Source organism: Sturnus vulgaris, chromosome 18, assembly GCF_052056855.1.
Source record: "Sturnus vulgaris isolate bStuVul1 chromosome 18, bStuVul1.hap1, whole genome shotgun sequence".
Taxonomy (NCBI): domain Eukaryota; kingdom Metazoa; phylum Chordata; class Aves; order Passeriformes; family Sturnidae; genus Sturnus; species Sturnus vulgaris.
The window spans coordinates 10,357,157-10,372,013 of record NC_142260.1 but is presented as its reverse complement, the minus strand read 5'-3'; the positions used below and the strand labels follow the sequence as shown (position 1 = coordinate 10,372,013).

At 40.1% G+C, this 14,857-nt stretch overlaps 1 protein-coding gene across 1 annotated transcript in view; it reads left to right on the top strand.

Moving 5' to 3' along the window:
- The window catches only part of SPON1 (spondin 1), a 171,566-nt gene extending 160,307 nt beyond the window's left edge, over positions 1-11,259 (top strand). Inside the window, exons 8-16 of the mRNA XM_014882502.2 lie at positions 2,902-3,103; positions 3,972-4,112; positions 4,444-4,519; positions 4,947-5,129; positions 5,430-5,600; positions 6,615-6,782; positions 8,199-8,363; positions 9,607-9,870; positions 10,570-11,259. Of these exons, the coding sequence (XP_014737988.1) occupies positions 2,902-3,103; positions 3,972-4,112; positions 4,444-4,519; positions 4,947-5,129; positions 5,430-5,600; positions 6,615-6,782; positions 8,199-8,363; positions 9,607-9,870; positions 10,570-10,733 (1,534 nt within the window). The 3' untranslated portion in view covers positions 10,734-11,259. The remainder of the gene's footprint in view (positions 1-2,901; positions 3,104-3,971; positions 4,113-4,443; positions 4,520-4,946; positions 5,130-5,429; positions 5,601-6,614; positions 6,783-8,198; positions 8,364-9,606; positions 9,871-10,569) is intronic.
- The last annotated feature ends 3,598 nt before the right edge of the window (positions 11,260-14,857 follow it).

The window sequence follows — 14,857 nt, the reverse complement described above, 5'->3', positions numbered from 1 at the left end:
TGCCTATCCCTCCACCTGGGCAGAAGTTATGGCTGGTGCCTTAGATCAGCCCATGTCCCCTTAATCACAGCAGCTCAGGAAGGACGCTGGATTTTGGATGTTGGGCAGCATTAAACAGCTGTTGTTCAAGCTTTATCCATACTTTTACAAGAATTTGTCAATTTTGTGTGCAATTGGAAAAAGTGTGAACAGAAGTGGAGGAAGAGGAGAGGAGAGGAGAGGAGAGGAGAGGAGAGGAGAGGAGAGGAGAGGAGAGGAGAGAGAGAAGAGAAGAGAAGAGAAGAGAAGAGAAGAGAAGAGAAGAGAAGAGAAGAGAAGAGAAGAGAAGAGAAGAGAAGAGAAGAGAAGAGAAGAGAAGAGAAGAGAAGAGAAGAGAAGAGAAGAGAAGAGAAGAGAAGAGAAGAGAAGAGAAGAGAAGAGAAGAGAAGAGAAGAGAAGAGAAGAGAAGAGAAGAGAAGAGAAGAGAAGAGAAGAGAAGAGAAGAGAAGAGAGAAGAGAAGCCTCCATTTGTCCTCTATGAATTTTCAATTTCTACCTTAACTTGTTACAGGATAAAATACAGTACAATGGCCATAACATTATCTAACTGCCCTAACAAAGGAGCAGAAAATAAGTGATTTTTGGCAAAGTGCTCTGAATTGGAAGTTTATGGCAGGCTCAAGTTTAATAATATTTAACTCATCCAAAGTCTTGGAGGCAGAGTGAATCTCATACTGAAGTGCTCTCTAGCAGACTTTCAACACTGATATAATTTAAATGCAGATATAATTTAAATGCACACATATTTTTATTTCTATTAGCATCATGATGAATATTATGTTTGCCATGTCCATGTGGGGCATATTCTCCATCTAAAGATCAGCTACACAAACACACAGCTCTCTGTTATTTTTACAGTGTATTGCTTACCCTGTTTGAAATGCAGAATTCCTACAGGGAATTCATAGAAACCCTTGTAATGCAGTAAATCCTTTAGCTACTTGGAGTCAGTTAATAGGCTTTTTAAGACTAATCACAGCTCTGTGCTTGACAAATATATCAGGATACTGCATTCACTGAGGGAAGTTGATACTGTCATTCATTATTTTATGACTTTGCATTAGACAAACTGAAATCAGGCTTCTATCTCTAATGGAAAAAAAAAAGTCATTTGCATTTCTTTCTGGGAAAGGCAGGATTAATGACATCAAATACTTAGCAACTCTTCTACTCAGTCTTTAATTCAATGTAAGATAATTTACACAGTAAGAAACAACTTCTAAAGACTCTGGAACAGAAGTGGCCAGAACATTTTACACATGAGTGAATTCTTCTTAACTTGCCTCTTAAAGGGGAACTAAACACTCTAACTTTTAGATATCTTACTTTTGAAACCTCATGATAACTACTAAAAAAATCTTTGTCTTTGAGCTGTTCTGGTTTCCTTCATGTACTGAGAGTGCTTTGAGTCATTAAAAAATCCACAAATAAATACCACATTTTTATAAGCATTTATAGGAAGAATAAACTCCTTATGACTGCAGTAGAACAGTGTCTGTGCATTATTATGCATGCATGGGCATTATTGGTTACCTAACTATAATAAGAAGGACAAATAAGATTGTAAAAATGTCTCACATTTAAAATTAATGTGGTCTTTAGATGCTCTGAACCACTGTACTTTGGCATAAAATTGAAAAAAAAAAAGCCAATAAAACCTCGACTTGACTTGTTAACCCAAGTCCTGTAGCTGAAGAAAATTTGTGTTGACATCAAGCCAGAATTTAGAACAGAATTATCAAAATAATATTTTTAATAATTCTGCATTTGTTGTTTCTCACAAGAAAAATGCCAGGAAGGGTTCCAGCCCTTCATCTGTGAACAGAAGCCTCCAGTGATTTTAGATAATAAGATTTATAAATTTTATCTAGAAATTTTATTTATAAATTCGATAAAATGTATAAATACATTTTATTTCTAAAATCAGGGCTGATTTCATTGCCATTGGCACAGCAGTGTGGGAGCTGCTGGCAGCATGGCAGGGCAGGGGTGTTCCAGCACATCCTTCCCCAGGGATTCCTGACCAAGGCATGGACAGAGGTGTTCTCACATCCTGTGCCAAAATCTCGGCTGAGCCCTCCAGGGCTGGCAGTGACCACCCATCTCTCACTTCCATGAGCATTAAAACTCCATTAATGAGTTCTTACACTGGCACTTCCAAGGACTTTTGGCGTGAGAACTCATATTAGCTCGGGGGTAAAAAGTAACCCAGCAATCAAAGATTTTCTCTGCTGTTTTAGCCCGAGTTTTTGCAAGTGTTTTGACAGATGTTTTAATTATCATTATCCCACTAATGCATGAGCACACTGCTGCAGCTCTGTATTCCTATATCTATTGTATTTCTATATCTATTATATTTCTATATAATAGGTATATTATATATTAATATATATTACATAGATAATATTATATATAATATAATTATATACATATTATAGATATTATTATGATATCTATTACCTATTATCTTTCTATGTCTATTATATTTCAATACCTATTATGTTAATATATCTATGATATTTCTATATAATAGGTATATTAGATACTATATATATTATACATATATTATATATATTACATATTAATATCATATCTTGTATTATAATAATAGAATAGACTAGAATTAATAGAATAGAATAGAACAGAATAGAATAGAATAGAATAGAATAATATATTTATAATATATATATTATTATTAGATATATTACCTATTATATTTCTATATCTAATATATTTCTCTATCTATTAAATGTCACCTATTTAAGTGCAAACCTCCTCGAGTGATGCTGGAGCCCGCTGGCCCCAGCTCCGTGTGGCAGCAAGCCCTGTTGAGTTATTAACACTTTTCCTGCGGATTTGCAGGAGAGCTGCTCCCTCTGCCGAGTTCTCCGTGGATCGGCACCGGCACCTGATGTCCTTCCTCACCATGCTGGGCCCCAGCCCCGACTGGAACGTGGGGCTCTCTGCCGAGGATCTGTGCACCAAGGACTGCGGCTGGGTGCAGAAAGTCGTGCAGGATTTGATCCCCTGGGATGCTGGCACGGACAGCGGTGTCACCTATGAGGTACAGGCACCTTCTGCCCTTTCCTCAGAAGCAGGGAGAGCACTTTGATCCATGGTGATGCTGCCCATGCTTTTACACTTTTTACTCGACTAAATTTTGTTTGGCTTAAAGTGAAATAAAATTCGTTTAAACAGATGTTAACTACGCTTCACTGTCGGTTGTTTCGATGCCTTAAGTTTTAGCTTTCATATTTTCCAGATTCTGTTCTGTGTTAGTATATAACTCTGAACTCCATATAAAGTGTCAGCAAGTTCTCTTCAAAGCTTAGTTAGGCAAAACAATCCTTTTCCAGCCCCACAACCAAGGACACCGCTGCAGCTTCAGCCCCAAAAAGTGCAAACAGCAGAGAATTGAGGAGAGAACCTGGGAGGATGGGACTGCAGAACCTGGAGCTGGAATTGGACAATTAACTCCAGTATGGAAATGGATCAAAACTTATAAAAGTGTGAAAACTCCTGACTTGGGGTCTATCTTGGGTGTAGCTATGGCTGGGCTCCTGCACTGCCCAAGGTGAATCCTTTGAAGGCCTTTTAATAAATCCCTGCTTTATTCCTTTAACTCTGCCCAGCCTCTGTTCCAGGCAGCCTCTTTAGGCAGCAATTTTGCCTGAGTTCTTTCAGCTTTAAGGACAATATGATTTTCACCTGGGGAATTAGCACAGAAGGACAGGATGGGTAAGGGTGGAAGGAAACATCTGGTCCAATCTCCCTATTTAAGCAAATATCCCCATACCAGTATGGATGTACCAAGTTCACCTCATATTGGAATTTTGCAGTTCAGCATTTCAGAGAAGTTTTAATTTCTGCAGATTAATTGTATTATTAACTATTGGTTTATTTTATAACATTTTTTTTCTTTTTGATTGCAGTCTCCTAACAAGCCTACAGTGCCTCAGGAGAAGATCAGACCTCTTACAAGCTTAGATCATCCTCAAAGCCCATTTTATGATCCAGAAGGAGGATCCATCAAGCTGGTGGCCAGAGTTGTCATTGAGAGAATTGCACGAAAGGTAGAATATATATAAGTAAAATTCTCAAGCAAGCAAGAATCCACTTTGTAAACCAAAAAAAAAAAATCAATTATTTCTCCACCTTCCCTCAAAACCTACACTCCTCAACCTACCCACAGCAAAGATAATGACAAAAAAAATTTAAGCTGTCTTAAGGTATTAGTTCTCCTAATTCTGGCAGTTATTTCATCTGCTTAATTGGGGATTTCCTTTATGTATGCCTAGGAATTTGAAGAGAAGAAGGTGCTGCAGACACAGTAGTGCCTCACAATGTCCTGGTTTAACCCCTCATGGATGAGTTTCCTCTCTTCACAATCATTTTTTTTTGCAGGGGGAGCAGTGCAATATCGTTCCTGATAACATAGATGATATTGTGGCAGACTTAGCACCAGAGGAAAAAGAAGAAGGTACGTTTGAAGTTAGTTTGTGCATTGCTAATAATTTATATTTTGTTCCATCCCTGCTGTCATTTGTAGATAAGGTACAAAAATGACTTAGGAGCAAAAATTCCACTCAAACAGTGATTTAGGTTTTCATCTCTTCTGGTCTCTTCTATCAGTCTTCCCTTGAAAAGAAATTGCACGTATACCTAGGAGATGACAATAATAATACAGGCAATAAAAGAGGGAAGACTTTTGGGGTTCAAATAATTTTATTTTTTTTAAAGGAAGTTGGCAATTGACAATTTTTTTTTACTTCTGGGCTAAAATGGAGAAGATAGAATGCAGAAGGAAATAATTTATCCTATTCGAATCTTAAGTAATGATCAGCCAAGTAAAGGGAAGAAAAATGGAAGAGCGTTTTTAACATGCAATGCCTTTCCTCACTTTTCAGATGATACCCCTGAGACTTGCATATACTCCAACTGGTCCCCGTGGTCGGCCTGCAGCTCCTCTACCTGTGAAAAGGGCAAGAGGATGAGGCAGAGAATGCTGAAGGCTCAGCTGGACCTCAGTGTGCCCTGCCCAGACACCCAGGACTTCCAGCCCTGCATGGGTCCGGGCTGCAGTGATGAAGGTAACCAGCAATGCAAGGAGAATTCCTTGTAAAATTCACTTTTCCTTCAAAGTGCTCAAGGATGTGGGTGGCTGTGGTATGGCCTGGGTTGTGGCCAAGAGAAAAGTGGAGGAGAACAGGAGTGGGAGCTGTCTGTGGTGAATTCTGCAGCTCAGCAGAGTCAGGGCACGGGGTGCACAGGAGCGCAGATGAAGAGAGGAGTGAGGAGTGCAGTGGAGCACAGGCAGGGAGGAAGGCAGCACTGAAGGGATGCTGCACACCAGCTCTGCCTGCCCCACAGCTGAACACTCTCTGTTTCAGACGGCTCCACCTGCATGATGTCTGACTGGATCACCTGGTCCCCCTGCAGCGTCTCCTGCGGGATGGGAACGAGGTCCAGGGAGAGATATGTAAAGCAGTTCCCTGAGGATGGCTCCATGTGCAAAGTGCCTACTGAAGAGACTGAGAAATGTGTTGTAAATGAGGAATGCTGTAAGTATTTCATTCGGCTTCAGAAAATCCACCCACAACAGCAGGAGCACTGCCCAAACCATTTTTATGTGAGTTTTACTGGCGTCCCACAGAGCTCCATCTTAAACCCTGTGCTCTTCAATACCTTAATTAAGACTTGGATGCAAGATTGGAAGAGATACTAGACAAATTCTCACATGATCCAAAACTGGGATAAGCTGCTGACTCCCTCAGAAGCAGGGATGCTCTGCAGAGAGACCTCAACAAATTAAAGAACTGGGCAGTCACCAAACACATGGAGTTTAACAAGGACTGGTGCTGGACTCTGCACCTGGGATGGGACAACCCTGGATGTACAGACAGACTGGGCAATGAGGGGCTGGGAAATGAGGCCGAGGAAGGGGACCTGGAAATCCTTGGCAAGCTGAATGTGAGTCAGCAGTGCCCTGGAGCCCGGAGGGACATCCCTGACCCGGGGGCACAGGCACAGCAGGGCATGGGAGGGGATTGTGCTGCTCTGCTCTGAGCTGGGGCAGCCCCACCGCAGTCATGGGGGCAGTTTGGGTGCCACAATATAAAAACCAGTTATTAAGCCATTAGAGAATGTCCAAAGGAGGCCACGAGGATGGTAAAGGTTCCAGAGGAGATGTGTGAGGAGGGGCTGAGGGTGTCGGGTCTGTTCTGCCTGGAGAAGGAGACTGAGGGGAGACCTCAGTGCAGTTACAAATCCTTGTAAGTGGAAGAGGAGGGGCAGGCACTGATCTCTTCCCTGTGTGACAGTGACACGACTCAAGGGAATGGCCTGAAGCTGAGGCAGGGCAGGTTTAGGTTGGATAGCAGGAAAAAATTGGGCACTGGAACAGGGTTCCCAGGGAAGTGGTCACAGCTCCAAGCCTGTGTGAGCTCAAGGGGCGTTTGGACAGCACTCTCAGGGACGTGGTGTGACTCTTGGGGGTGACTTGATGACCCTTGGGGTCCCTTCCAACTCAGCAGATCCTGTGATAGCCATGACCAATTTTGTGTCCCTTTGAACAGCTCCCAGCAGCTGCCTTGTCACTGAATGGGGGGAGTGGGACGAGTGCAGTGCCAGCTGTGGCACAGGGATGAAGAGGAGGCACAGGATGATCAAGATGACTCCAGCTGATGGATCCATGTGCAAGGCAGAAACCACTGAGGCAGAGAAATGCATGATGCCCGAGTGCCGTGAGTGTCTGCTCGAAAATCAAATTCATTTCTGACACATTGCCCCAGCACACAAACACAGCTGAACCAGGAGCACTGCTGTGTTATAAATACACACCATGCTATTGGCTTTTCACAAATATTCAATACCATATCTACAGTGTTGAAATAGCTTTTAAGATGCGGTTTTCTTTAAAATAACATAAGCTAATAAAGTATCTTTGTAGTAAGTAAACTACCTGCTTAGTTAAATAACACCCAGTAAAAACACTGCTACTGATATACCAGTTACCAGCACCAACCATCTATAAAAATTAAAAACCACAACCCAAGTTAAAACTGATAAAAAAATAAATTAAAACCACAGCCAAAAAACACGCGTGCTCTAAAAAACAAATACAAAAAATAACCATATAAAACAGTTCCTAAAATATAAAAAATAATTTATTAAATTTTAAAAACCTACAATAAATCTATAAATATCCAACAGGCTAACAAATTTAAGAAGTATCTCCAAAGCAGCAGGTGTGATCTTACCTAAATGCCAAGCACCCAGCCATTATAACCTTTTGCTCTATTGTTTGTCTCTTATTGTCTTTTATGAAACCTTTTAAAATCTGCCAAAAAATAAACCTCGTTTTTCACATGACACATTGCCCCAGCACACAAAGAACACAGCTAAAACAGATGCAATACTGCTTCTTTAAAATAAATATATTTTTTAAAATCTCAGGGACTGTGCATTAAGTAACACATTCACTGTCAGGGTGAGAGCATCAATAAAAAAGGGTCAGTGGTTCTTGTTGTATGACCCACACAAGCCATACCTCAACAGCTCCAAGTTATGCAATCTGAGCTATATTTGACCATAAGGCTAGAATAAAACAAATAAGACAGTGCCCTCCCCTTTTAACTCATGAAAAGTTCAGAAATTGAGGTGTTCCAATCGGCCAGCCACACCCTTACTGTCGCTATTAATTTCTTAGGAAATGTTAAATTTTCATCAGAGATAATTTTAAAAATATTATTGGTAGACTAACTATGGAAGTTTCCCTTTTTAGACTAAATTAAGTTGACTTCTAGTTCTGTTCACTGCAACAATCCTTTTTTTTTTTTCCCAGGAGTTAGGACTGGAACATAGCTCCTTAAACTATTAATCCCCAGATGCACTGACACCCAGCAGATATGACTTAGATACAGAAACAGATAGCAAAGAGATTTAAATCAAGCAAACCTTTCAATTTAAGTTTTAAGTTTTTCAAGTTTTCTGAGCTTCTTCAGCAGCACCATTCAGCTTGTGACAAGGAAGCATCATTGGCTGATGGCAGATAAAACATAGCACATTTTCCACCTGTGTTATTTTGTATTCCTTTATAGTTTATTTATAAAAGGAAATTGTTAAAAATAAGAATTCATCACCTTTTTATTTCCTACCAGATACCATCCCCTGCCTGCTCTCTCCCTGGTCTGAGTGGAGTGACTGCAGTGTAACCTGTGGCAAGGGGATGAGAACAAGGCAGAGGATGCTGAAATCTGCTGCTGAGCTGGGAGACTGCAACGAGGAGCTGGAACAGGCAGAGAAATGCATGCTGCCAGAATGCCGTAAGTCTGGAAAATTCCCTGGCAGGAGGAGGCTAAATATGGGTCAAAATGGATCAAAAATCTATCACCACTTCTTAGCATCACTTCTTAGATAGGCAGGGTATCAACTGTGCACTGTTTTAAATTATTGTCATTATATTTATTATTATTATTATTATTATTATTATTATTATTATTATTATACACTTTCAGCAACTGAGAGCTGAAATATGACCCTGTCTTAAATTCTGCTTGCCCTACTTCAGCCCCTGCTAATTCCCAATATTTCTGTGGGAACACAGCTCTGCATGTTTAACACACTACAGTTCCAGGCAACTCCCCAGCAGGAAATAAGTCAGAATTATAAAACAGGGGTTATCACTCAAATGCAGCCCGTGTGCCAGGAAAGAAAGAAAGAAGAGTTTGAAATCACCTGTGTGATTCTTTTAGCTCAGACAGAGCACAAAAGAGGCTTTCTCCACCTTTGATACACCTCTGAATGGTATCACGAGGCAGCTGCAGAGAATTTTTTTACCTTATTCCATTAAAATCCCCCATTTCTTGGGTAGAGCAAATTTCTAGTTGCTTTTCAGTCTTTGTGAAGTGTGATACCCTAAGGCACTGCTGAATGAATGAGATATGATTGCTTTTAGCATCCTGTTGCCAGCTGGTTTATGAGGTTTTATCACAAATTACATTATTTTTCACAGAAAGTATTGGTTAAAAAGGCTTTTACACTGTAATCGCTCATTCAGCTTTTCTTAAATAATGTGAAATATCATTTTGATTATTATTCACTGGGGCTGTAAGTGTTAAGCAGTGCTGAAAGATGAAAACTTTCAAGATATAATGGTATTAGTGAATATGGCTTATTGCATAACACTGCCAGCAAAGCGAGGCTCAGATCTCAGAGGTAGCAAATCCTTTTTAAATATAACTCCATTTTCAACAGCTTTTCATTACTAAACAGACAGATGGGTGGGGAAATTGAAGAAGGCACAGGAGAATTATTTATATGTTTGGAATTTTAGTGATCTGCCAGCACCACTCTTGAAGAAGAAATCGAAGAGCGTGTTCTGCTAGAAATGGACTGAGAAAATTTTGACATGCAGCCTCCAAACAATTGCTGAGAGGATTGGAGGCTTAAGCAGAGTTCATGTAGCTGGGGTGTTCAGATTCACCAGGCACATCTGTGTGCTTCTGGACCCTGTGTTAAATCTCGTGGATTTTGTGTCATTTTCTCGGTGTTTCTCATTGCCTGCAGCCATCGACTGCGAGCTGACAGAGTGGTCCCAGTGGTCTGAGTGCAACACGTCCTGTGGCAAGGGCCACATGATCAGGACGAGGATGATTAAAATAGAGCCCCAGTTTGGGGGAGCAGCCTGCCCTGAGACCGTCCAGCGTGCGAAATGCAGAGTGAGGAAGTGCCTGAGGGGAGCAGGGATGGAGAAAAGGCGCTGGAAGGAGGCCAGGGAGAAGAGGAGAAGCGAGCAGGCAAAGAAGAATTTGGATAGTGAGCAATACCCAGGTGAGTGTGAAACCACTGCTAGTGTGTTCATGGCTTTTCTGCCTTCCATGAGAGCATCTTCAGCACTTCAGCCAAGGGAACGTTTTAGCCATGCCATAAAAATCAGCCACTTTCAGGGCATGCCCATCACCAAAACCACCCAGCCTGAGCTTAGGGCACCATGGAGAAAGGTCCCCACATCTGTCCATGTTCCAGCACTGAAAATATTTTAGCTACTCCACACAGAAGTGTGAAAAAGTTTGAATTTTACACCTGGCAAAGGACTGATTGCAGTTTCTGCAGATCTGAGTAGTAATCTTTACACCCCGTCAGCTTCAAGCATTTAAAATATTTGTTCCTGAATCCAATGCTGAATTTCAAAACTGACCTAATTTCCACCTCAGAAGTCTGATTCAGACTCAGGCTGCTCCAAGAGATCTGCTCAAACTGCTCCTCCAGTGAGGGACAGTATCATCAGGTACTGGCTCCTCTAATCAACCAAACATATCTTCTGGTATAATTAACATTTTCTGGATAGGAATTACTGCAAAGTTGTGGCTCATGCTTGTCTGACATTTAATGATTTCATGATTTTATCTGTCTTCTGTAATGTAGCTGTTAAATTTCTTTTTGCTTTTTCCAGTGTTTGACAAATGCAACCTGATTATACTTAGCAGTTTCTACTACTAAAAATTTAATCAAATCCCTTCTTTTTTCCAGTTTGTAGGCTGAAACCATGGACTGCTTGGACAGAATGTTCTACCCTCTGTGGAGGTGGAATTCAGGAGCGCTACATGCTGGTAAAGAAGAGGTCCAAAAGCACTCAGTTTACCAGCTGCAAAGACAAAAAGGAGCTAAGAGCATGTAATGTCCATCCTTGTTAACAAAACACAAGGTTCCAAGAGATGCACTCTGAGCTAAATGGAAAGTCAACCTTGGTTTGTTTTTTTAGAACAACAACAACAACAACAACAACAACAACGAAATATAAAGTGTATATTAGTTTTCATTTTTTGCAGTGTGGTTTGCTTTTTAGTCTTGCTGGTGCAAGAAAAAATATTTTATAAATATTTCCTCACGGATTTATGCTGAGAGTAAGTGTTTGGTACTCCAGCCAGCCCTTAATGCATAAAAATAGTAAAGTCATGGTGAGTTATTTAACTAAAAGACAGACACATCTGTGGACATGGAATAGCCATACAGAAATACCACTTGTAAAGACATGGGATGCATGCATATTAACAAACTAAGTTAAAGTGACAGAAAGTTTCATCTGTGGGAGGATTTGTCTCTAGATTTGATTTTGAAAATCCAAAGCAGTGCCTCTGTGATTACACAACTATGCCAAGGAGTAATTTCAGTAATGCTGGTTCAATAACATTAAAGGTGCATGTTTCTCTTTTTACACTATTGGGTTAAGCTGGTAGTTATTATAATAATAATCCTAAACACTTTTCTGCACATGGATGCTGTGGTCCATGCAAGAAGGTCTTTTTTTCTTCCAAACTTAAAAAGGAAATAATTTTTGCAGCTTGATAATGATGTCTGACCACCACACAATCACAGTCAAGACAGCACATACAGAAAACATGCAAATATCATAATATGTGTGCAGTCCACACTGGGTCTATCCATTGCCTGTCAAAATGGACACAGAAATAGTAGAACTTGGTCCACAGTGAAGCAACAGCTCTGCCACAGGACGTCTTCCACATGAGAGACACTCAAAAATTAGATTCAGTTTCACAAGGAACATATTCACAGGTGAAGAGAGAGACAGGTTTAGAATAAAACAAAAATGGTGGAGGAAAGGTGAGCCAGGCTCTCATGCATCCCTTAAAACTGAAATGAAACAATGTTAGTCTTTTAAAAAACTGATTATAGATTGACACAAGATACAAAATACATTTACAGCTGTGTCATTTATGTCTTTTTTACTCAGAGTATAGAGTAATCTAAAAATTACTGAATTTGTGAGAATTACCCATTTGTGGATATCCTAGCCACGTTAAATGTCCTCCCTGACTACTTAAGTGATTAAAAAACTACCTGAGATTAGAAAAATTCCTCCTCACTCTCCTAATTGCTATTTTACCCCCACCTCCTGCAGAATTAACTCTCATCCCTACAGAGAGTCAGGTGTAATCAGGGAGACCCTTGGGCCCCACTTGCTATTGGAATACAATATTTTCCTGTAGTTTTATTTCCCTGTAATAATCCATCCTTAGGAGGGGAAGGGGATGGATTACCTTTGGTCCAGGCGAGGCAGCACACCCGATGTCTCTACAGAAGTAAGAGCAATGCACTGAAAATAAAGATTGTTGAAAGCTTGAGAGAAATGAGAGAATTTTTTTAAATGGTCTCTAAACCAGCCTTAAGTAATTTACTCACTTCCTTAACACTTGGTCAGTACCCTGAGGACCTGACATCTGGGTTTTAAATATTGCTGTGCACCACAACCCTGTGAGCTGTTCATCTTCCCCAGCACCCTGGGGATCCTGTGCTCCTGCACAGCTCGCTGGGCTGGTGGCATTAATTGTGGGGCTGTTCATCAGCATTTCTCCACTGAACACTGCAAGGGCTGCTCAGGGCTTCCACAGCCTCATCCCACCCCCTCCCAAGGTATTTCCCTGCTTTCTGCAGATTTGGAATGAAGGAAAGGCATGAAGAATAGTGGAACGAACAGCATTGTGAACCCTGTCCTGCTGCTGCTAAATGAAATGGGTGCACACCCATAGCCAACCAAACCAGGAGAAAAAAACAAAATACAACAAGATTTTAATGCTAAAACCAAACATTTTACTTTTTGCACAGCTTGGCTCACTTGATAATATTAATTCAAATAGTTTTCCTCCTTGTGCCTGTTCAAAAGTCGTGCAGTTTATGTTTCTACAGCACTGCCATTACAGCATAGCAGCAAAACTGCCCCTCACTAATGCATTTAGGATCTTACATTTCACTTTTGTGATCAAAAATAAAGAAAACCCAACGAAAAGAACCAGTGGAATAATATAGGTACTGGAGGAGTGACCAGCTGAGCATCTTTTGGGTGAAGAAGCTGCAGAGAAAGGCCACAGTGATCAGTGCCAGGGGCTCGGCCAGGGCAGAGCCAAATCCCTGGGTGAGCTGGCAGAGGGTGACCCAGCTGAGGCCATGCACTCAGAAAAGGAATCTTTGGCCATAAAATGTGTGGCAGAGTGTTTTTAAAGGCTTTGAAGGATCTGTGAGCCTGGGGCAGAGGGAGCAGAAGTTTCTCCTGAATGGAAAAATTTGTTGGGTTCAGGAACTGGATTTATCTCATCGACCCTTACCACTTGATGGAGCTTATCTTGCAAAACTGTGCCTGTTTGAGCAAAGAATCAATGAAACCCGGTGTTGTATTCTAATTTTCACATTTGTTCCAGTTCATCACGCTGTTTTGTCTACTAAATACTCCCTTTGCCAAAGGCCACGTAGTCCAAATACACTTACAGAAAATATACAACACCTTTTGAACGTGCTCACAAAATTGCCCATTAAAACAATCTGGCATTCTTTTCTCTGTGCTTCTTACTAATTTGATTCTCCACATGTTTTGTTTCTCTCTCTCTCTCTCTCTCTTAGAAGGCTGTTCAGTGTGATTTCCAGTCATTTCTCTTAGGCTCATTAAAGTTCTGAATGTTGCAAATCGCTTTTTTCCCCCACCTTGTTAATAGATAAATGACAAGGTAATTGCACCGGGTCAGAAATGTGTGACCACTCCTGCTTATGTTCAGCTCTTCACACTTGTTTTTCGGTTGAAGCATTTTACAGATCACTTGTCTTTCTTCTAACTTGATACAAGAGAAACATTTAGGCTTGTTACATTTTGTACAAAAAAAAAAAAAAAAAAAAAAAAAAAAGCACGAACAGAAACAAACTAAGAAAAAAAAAAAAGAGGTTGATTTTCTATTCAGAAAAAAATATAAAGAAAAAGCTCTGATATACAATATGTAGAAGTCTTGCATTGTTACTGTAAACTTTCTAGTAGTGTAATAGGCACTGGTAATCAGTCAATAAAAATAAGAACTGTTCTCGTTCTGATGTCCTGAATAATCCTGCTGAACTCAAAGCACAGATGTCACACCAGTTTTGTAGACCTCAACTACCAGATCTTAGCATTGTGAGTACTTTTTTTTTTTTAATATACAAATGATAGAATCTTTACACATAATAAAAAAGTTAGGGGCTTAACAAATGTACAGTAGGACTCTGTTTGTGCAACATATGAGTTAAACAAAGTTTTATTTGATTGCATTTTTAGATTTCCTTTGTTGTTTTTGTTTGCTGTGGAATTATGAAAAAGCTACCATGAACATTTCTTACCAAAGTCTTGTGTAGATGTTTTGTAGCTGTCTGCCTAACACATTATTATTATTATAATTATTATTATTATTATTATTATTATTTTGGAATAAAGACATCTTTACTATGAATTTTACACTTGTATGCGACTCTGTTCAACTAAAATGATTATGTACACCAAAAAGCCATTTATTAATATGAGTTATGTTCTTATTTACATTTTACTCCTCTTCAAGGTAACAGGATATCAGGAGTGAGTGGATTTTACTAGAACCAGTTTTTCTTTTCTTGGAAGTTGTTGCATCAAGGTCTTCGCCAAATACTTTGTTGTTCTTTTGAAATGACAGGGTAACTTAGGAACATCACATACTGTATTTGTGTATTACTCTCATGTGGGTTTTGTTGCTGTTGTCCGTTTTTAATAAAAGAGAATCTATTTAAAAGAACGTATTTTAAAGCCTGGTGGTAAATGAAAGGAAAATCATTTAAAAAAAGCTCTCAAAAGTCTGAGATTTTGTGAAACTTTCAGCTGATCTTTTGTGGTACTGGAACTATTTTGGGACACTGTAGGTCCGAGTGTGCCACTGATAATTACCCAGAAATCGTGGAGGTGAGGGGGGGCCACACAGCAACGCTGCTGCTCTGCAAATCCAATGTCTGTAACATCTGCAGCCAGCTAAAAGCA